This window comes from Mchenga conophoros, linkage group LG15 (genome assembly GCF_057382185.1).
Source record: "Mchenga conophoros isolate Kocher_MC1m ecotype Shallow Benthic linkage group LG15, M_conophoros_male_GT1.1, whole genome shotgun sequence".
Taxonomy (NCBI): domain Eukaryota; kingdom Metazoa; phylum Chordata; class Actinopteri; order Cichliformes; family Cichlidae; genus Mchenga; species Mchenga conophoros.
Window position 1 is genome coordinate 12,941,984 of NC_140540.1, and position 7,623 is coordinate 12,949,606.

General features: G+C 41.1%; 1 protein-coding gene across 2 annotated transcripts in view; it reads right to left on the bottom strand.

Annotated features, from left to right (window-relative positions):
- afg1lb (AFG1 like ATPase b) overlaps positions 1-7,580 on the bottom strand; it is a 30,322-nt gene extending 22,742 nt beyond the window's left edge. The window contains exons 1-5 of one of the 2 annotated variants that reach the window (XM_085245765.1): positions 7,322-7,580; positions 6,791-7,098; positions 1,381-1,444; positions 1,184-1,285; positions 803-930 (exon numbers count right to left, since the gene is read on the bottom strand). In XM_085245765.1, the coding sequence (XP_085101891.1) occupies positions 803-930; positions 1,184-1,285; positions 1,381-1,444; positions 6,791-7,098; positions 7,322-7,436 (717 nt within the window). In that variant the 5' untranslated portion in view covers positions 7,437-7,580. The remainder of the gene's footprint in view (positions 1-802; positions 931-1,183; positions 1,286-1,380; positions 1,445-6,790; positions 7,099-7,321) is intronic. The other variant, XM_085245764.1, reaches the window with a different exon arrangement.
- Positions 7,581-7,623: the final 43 nt, after the last annotated feature.

A 7,623-nucleotide genomic window follows, 5' to 3' on the forward strand; every position in this document is an offset into this window, starting at 1 on the left:
TTTTATTTGGATTAGAAGCACGCAGTTGTTCACAGGAGAACTCTGAACTTAAAATACAGAGAATGCAACGTTGAACAAGTTTTTTCTAGTTCCTTATCTTGACAGAAATAGAGGTCAACCTTGAAGCAATTGCTGCCAATTGCTGCCAACTGCAGGAAATAAACAGCAGTTTATCGCTTTGTTTTATTCTTTAAAGATTTTAAGATGTCTGATTTGTGAGTTTCTGCTGACCCCAGCATTGAGTTGGGTTGTTGTACAATAAAGCAACACTTTGGTAAAAGCCAACTAGTCAGATTCACTCTAAACAATGTGAAATATTAGGGAATAAAACTTGAAAACTTCATAAACTCCCAGTTATTTCTTTTCTCTTTGTGACCTCTTTTAAAACTAGGAAAAAGCACGCAGATATTATTTATGAAACATCCAGCCTGACTTGACAGACACGTATCCCCGTTTTATATTAATAGCACATGTAAACAATAGCATGGCAAAAATATAGAAAATTTAACTAGCACTATATTTATCAGTGAATATATAAAGCACATGGCTTTCAATTAATGTGTGAAAACCCCTAGTTCGACACCAGGAGGAGGCACAAATCACTGGCGAGGCATCCAGGACAAAAATATATCCACATCAGACATACTGAGCCATCCGCTGTGGTGCTCGTTCGCGAATAAGGGAGCAGCTTTAGTCAGTATATAAGTGCAATAGTTACAAATATCAAAACACGTAACAGTATTTAAAATTCTCATTGTGTAATGTTCCGCTTTACAACAGTGCCTGTGACATGGTTGCTCACCTGAAACTCGTCAAAACACAAGAGGCAGGTCTCACTGCTGATCTCCATGGCAACCGGTGATATGGGGTCATAGGTGAACATTTTCCCTAACCTCCGTTTTGGCAGGCTTTGTTTCCTCCGATGGATCCCTTTAAAGCAGCACACAAACGTCAGGCACATCTTAAAGCACACCTGCGACGGCAACCCAAACCCACTGACAGTGCTGAATAAAGCAGTAATTTCACCTGTGTGCATAATGGTAGACAATTAGCAGGACGGCTTCAGGACAAATAGAGGGATAAATATAGGATCTCCGGTGCACGGGGAGTCGGAAAACTTCTACAAAGTCATGCAAGGAAACATTGGGCTGTTAGAGCCGAGGAATGGGAGGATGCTACTAACTTTTGTGGATGTCCAACATGAAGCCGTTGAAGTGGACTCGCTTTTTGCGACTGTTCTTCACATGGGAGTAAAACAGATCCATAAGCATGGTCTTCCCTGTGCCTGAAAAGGTGGGAAAACCAAACCAAAGTTATTATGATAACCACAGAGATGTTAGTTTGTATAATGATAGGAGCTTTTTCTGTATCCAAGCTCACCAACATCTCCATATATATAGAAGCCTTTGGGTGGTGGTGCTGGTGGTGGTGGAATGGGTTTCTCCTTTGGGACAAAATATTAAAATTAAGATGATTGTAGTGCGTTTTTTTGCTTTTTTACATGAATCTCAACCAACATAATCGCTGAAATTTATTCACAGTGATTATTTCCACTCTATAGCTAATGACTTAAATAAACTTCTTCATATTGATTCCAATAAATGTCTGAAACATCATCTAATAAACAAAGTATGCTAAGGCATTAAGCCACCACTACAGTGTGAGGTTTCACAATCTCCAGACTAGCCCACTGCAGGGGAGGAAGACAAAGGGGATCTAATCAACAAGACAAGCCAGGGTTCCCACGAAAGAAAAGCATCATCAGAGGAACAATGGAGGGATTTGTCAGACAAAACGGAGAGGACTGGATGAGGCTCCATACGAGATGGAGTGGACTTGTCTGTGCAGCCTGTTTAGCGCTGCTAATTGTGATACGGTACTGTTGCATTGAGGTGCTGCTGGAAGTCATTGTGCTGCCTGCCTCCTATTATCAAAAGATCCTTGCTTCAAAAAAAAAAATAAAAATCTTCTGTGTGGAAGCTGAGAATATCGAGTAAAGCCAAAAAGGACCCAAGCCATGTGAACGAATGTGCCGTCAGCTTAATCATCTGTAATAACAATGTGAAGAATATCTATGGGTGGCCAAATTATGGATCTTTTTATCGCCTTTAAAAAAACCTCTGTTGTTCAGGATCGTCCATCTCTGTAACCGGGCAACACCAAATAGCTTTGGAATTAATCACTCACTAAACAAAAAAAGTACTGGTCTCTTTAAATTTAATTTAGTTAGAGGATGGTACTCGGTGTCCACCGAACTCAGTGTCCATGCACAAGGGGCACTTGACTCTGGTAAAATGTGGACAATGGCAGTTTGAAATCCAAATTAAAAAACAAGCTTGCTATCCAACCTCTCTCTCTCTCTCTCTCTCTCTGTCTATTCCCGCTCCACCCCTCTCTACTTTTTACCCACCCCTCCATCCACTGCCTGTCCTGGGCTGGATGTGAAGTACTGGAAGAGCAACAAGCCTTTCCTGTTTGCTCTGGCATAACAGTGTGTGACTTCTCCCTGACTTCCCAAGCTGCCCTGTAGCATGGCGGGGTAATTGTCAGTGGCTGGAAACCATTCTGCTACGGCAGAGTGGCGAAGGACAAGACCGTCCCTCAGCCACTCTGTCTAACTGAGCTCTGTGGCCTCGTCTCACCTCATGCTGCAGGATATAGACTGGCACATGAGTGGAAAGTTCACATGCAGGACGTGGTCATTTTGGCTTTAGGAAGAACTTCTTTTGACCACTGCCAAAAATGACTTGCAGAGGCATGGTCGGCTAAGATCGTCAGAGCCCGAGTCAAGTTTAACTCACACAACTGTCCTGCTGGAGGCCTACCATGTGCAGGAGGACTCCATGATGCAGGTCTGTCTTGAAGAGGGTGGATCCCACTGAACAATGGCCCATTGTCAGCCAACCATCCGCAAAACCACGCCACATTGGGTCAATATTAAGTCAAGTGTACTCTCCTCACAGACTTGATCAGTTAGTGAGGACAATGGCGGCACTTTCACAGAGAGAACAGACACCAAAAGGACAGTGGTATGACCTGATTCAAACTGGAATAATTGCATAAGTACTCCAGTCAGTGTGTGTGTGTGTGTGTGTGTGTGTGTGTGTGTGTGTGTGTGTGTGACAGACAGAGCAAGAAGTAAGGTGCAAAAGGAGAGGGGTGGGTGTGAGGGTGGTTGGTGGTGGTGGTGTTGATAGCCTACCACCAAAGTATTTGTCAGAGTCCCAAATCAAAAGCAAAAAGGACAAGAATGGCTGAGACAATGGGGATCCCCTCATTACTGCCCGGGGACGGTGAGAGAGTGAGAGGGGTGCCGGGACGGGCCCAGCGGGAGGTCCTCCCTGCTGCCTTCCAAAATCTGTGCCTAACTCTGTGTGTCTGTGCCAGCCAACCAACAAAAAAACTCCCACCACCAAATAGTAGACAGTCAGCTCCCCTGACCTAAAAACAACAACAGCCCCCCTGCATTATGCCGTTCCAAAACTCACATGCACAATAAACTTCCCAGACCCCTACCCTCCCTTTGACCTGAGCCCCACGGCCACCATCGATGATACAACAGGAGAACAGGGAAGTCGACTCTGTGAAGTCCGTCCATATGTTAGATATCAGTGGTGCTTTTTAATCCAACGACAATCCGGATCCAGACATATCTATGCTGCCTTATGAATCCTAAACTGTTCCCCAAATAATGTCCAGCGTAATGCATCCTAATCCAAACGATGCAAATCCGATGCTTTCAGTTTTTGTAATTTTTATTTATTATGTAGGAATATTTTGAAGAAATAACACTGGTCTTGACCCTGAAAAGGAGTATAAATACCCTTCAAGACTGTCTCATTAGCTTTTTTCCCCGAGGCTTTCAACAGTATTGCATGGTCTTCATCGGTGAATGGAGTTTGTTCAATTGTCACTTGTCAGTCTGTTGCCATGCAACAGACTGACAAGCTTTTTTTTTTTTAATTTTTTTATAACAGCTACTGAGCAGGTATATTTTAATAGTGTAACAAACTACCTTCCCTGATGATGAAGACTGTGTGAGATGTGGTTGAAAGCGCTGTAAAAAACTTCAAAGTGAACCTCGAGTTTAGAGTGTTTTAAATGTTTGTCCGCATGGCTCATCCGTCTCTTCGCAGAAAATGAAACTTGTTTAAAATACAGTGAAACACTGAGTCGCTAGTTGCTTTAGGCCACAGTGATTAGACCTCTAGTGAAGTCTGTTGTTCTTACGTTCAACTCTAGTGCTCAAAAATGTCGACATGAGGTTGTTTAAAATTAATCAAGGGTTTGATGATGCACCTTTTGATAAAAACAAATATCATATTTCATGAGTACAATAAAATATATTATTACAGTTAAATGAACAATGCATTTTTTTTTAACTTTTTACATTCAATTACAATAAATTTGATTTATTTATATAGCACCAATTGACAACAACAGTTGCTTCAGGGCATTTTACATTGTAATGTAAAAACCCTACAATGTTTAAAACAAAGAAAAATCCCAACAGTCACATGACCCTTTATAAACAAGAACAGTGATAGTGAGAAGGAAAACTCCCTTTTAACAGGAAGAAATCTCTAGCAAAACCAGGTTTATGGAGGGGCAACCATCAGCAGAGAGAAGGATTTTAAATTTAATTCAGGCTTTAACAGGCAGCTAGTGAAGAGAAGCCAGTATAGGAGAAATATGCTCTCTCTTTCTCGCTCTTGTTTGTACTCTCACTGGAGCACTTTGGATCAACTGAAGGCTTTTTGGGAAACTTTTAGAACAACCTGATATTAATGAATTATAGTAGTCCAGCCTACAAGTGAGGAATCTGTGTTGCTCTGAGACAGGATGTTTCTAATTTTGAGGACATTGTGCAGAAGAAAGAAAGCAGTGCTAGATATTTTCCAAGGTAATGCCATGTAAAAGTGAAATATCTAAAATGAATTTCTAGTGAGACACTGTTTTTCTAAGATTTTTTAGGTCTGAGTACTGTGACCTTTTTTTGTCTGAATTCAGAGGTAGGGAATTAGAGGTCATCCAGGCCTTTATGCCAGTATGATATGCCCGTAGTTTAACCAGTTGATAAATACAAGGTAACTGAGATAAAATATTTTGTGACTGAAAGACAGAATTGTTTTTACACCGCCACTGTGTGTGTGTGTGTGTGTGTGTGTGTGTGTGTGTATTTCAAATCAAACAATCGAAATGTGATTGAAGTGCAGATTTTTAGCTTTAAATTCCAAAAACAGTTAATGCAAAGTTAATTACAACTATTTTTTTATACATAGTACCCTTTTTAGAGGTTCAAGATTAATTAGACAAAATAACGTGATGAAAATCTTTTGCATCAATGCCTGAAGTCTAAAACCCATGAACATCACCAAATGCTGCGTTTCCTCCCTGAGATGATCTGCTAGGGCCTTTACTGCAGCGACCTCGAGTCTGTCTACATTCAGTTTTGTCTGCAGTAACTGAAAAAAGCTGGTTGAGATCAGATGAGTGACTTGGTCATTGAAGAGTATTGCATTTCCTTGCCTGGAGAAACTTGGACTGCTTTTGCAGGATGCTTTTGGGTCATTATCTGTTTGCACTGTGAAGCGCTGACCGATCAAGTTTTGCAGCATTTGCCTGAATCTGAACAGAGAGTATAGCTCATCACACTTCGCGATTAATCCTCCTACTTCTATTAGCATTTATGTCATCACAAGTGACTCAGTTCTACAGAGAACCATTTATGTCAATGCCAAAATACTTTTCTCATTGTCTCATTATTTTCATTCAAGTTCATCTTATTTTACCTAAATATTTGTTTTCAAAACTACGCAAGCTCTCTTTGGTTGAGGTGTACAGAAGCAAAACTACAAAAAAAAACGTATCTCTCAATCAAATGAAGAAAGAAGAAGATGACATTTACCAGTGTCATACACTTAACCATGTGTTACAACCAAGGTATGTAGAAGAGCGTCTCTAGACACACAACGTGTCCAACCTTGAAGCAGCTAAGACCACATCAAGTGCCATTCCTGTCTGCTCAGAACAGAAAACGGAAGCTATAATTCGCATGTGTTGACCAAGACTGGACAATAGAAGATTAGAAAAATGTTTCCTGGTCTGATGAGTCTTAATTCTTATTGCAACATTTCAATGGTAGGTTCAGAATTTCGTGTAAACAACATGAAAGCATGGCTCCATCCTGACTTGTATCAACAGTTCCAGCTGGTGGTAAAGGTCTGCGGGATATTATCTTCAGCCTTTTAGTACCAAATGAGCATTGTTTGAACACCTGAGCATTATTGTTCACCATGTCCATGTCTCTTTTATGACCACAGTGTAACCACTGCTTCTAATAAGATAACGCACCATGTCACATACCTCAAATTCTCTCACACTGGTTTGTTGAACATGGCAGTGATTTTGCTGTACTCAAAGAAAACCTTTGTGATGTGGTGGAAGAGGAGATTTGCATCATGGATTTAAAGCAACTGTGTGATACAATCATGTTAATATGGAAGAAAATCTCTGAGAAATGTTACCAACACCTTGTTTAATCTAGCCCATAATGCACTTCTGAAGGGGAAGGGGGGTATACCTAATAGAAGAGTGTATTATATTAGTAAGTATACATAGAGTGAAGAAAAAAAGTCCTGATTTTTGCAGTAACTGACTAGCTGTGGTATATATTGGGGAAAAAAACGGGCAAGTTGTAGCTTCTCTGAAAAGCCAAACCTGCCTTATTCACTCCAACCATGGTCAGCACAACTTCTCTGTGATGATACATGAACAATCATGTCATTACCTTTTCAGTGAGCTCACTGCCTTTGTTTTCGCCTGCTCTGGTGCCACTGTGATGTTGGCTGCTGTCATCTTTTGAGTTTAGAATGTCTTGATTCAAGTAGATACTGTTACTGTAGCTCTTGAGGGTGTGCTGCAGCTGGGCCAGCTGCTGGAGAACCCGTCTCTGTTGGGCATCCCTCCTCAGGAAGCCACCCTGAACGAGGCTATCAAAGTGCACAAGAGTTTCACTGGAGCCACACGTGTCTGCTGCTGGAGGATCCGACGAGCAGGACGATGCAGATGAACAGCATGCCCTCCAACTACTGTAACCTTGAAGCATTACACCAGAACACGTCAGTGTTACATGCAAACATAAAATATGCCTCGATATAGTATAATCTAGATGTTATAATATGATTCCAGTAAAGCTGTATTAAAACATGTCGTAGCAATAAATGTGTAGTTGTAGCACACGGAATTTAGATAGAGGAAATACAGTCTGAAACATTTCCCGGACGGGTTAGACTCTGCACGTTGGCGCAGAGTCGCCTACCTTTTCCAGAGAAACTGCTCGACAAACAACAAATCTGACGTGAAATCAAAGGAGAGTCTTTGAGGAAAAACTTCAGTGAGCGACTGACAGCGGCAGCAGCCGTGTAAGTCGCCATGATGTTTCAAAACGCTAAAACTTTATTGAGATTCATCCACACAAGCGTTTCGCAATAGCACGACGAAGGGGCGTTTAGAATACTTCAAATTTAAATAAATGTCACGAATGTATCTCAAATCTATAGTATCTATACACATAAACCTATAAGATTTTGCGTCAAAGGAACAATATAATTATACATTTTT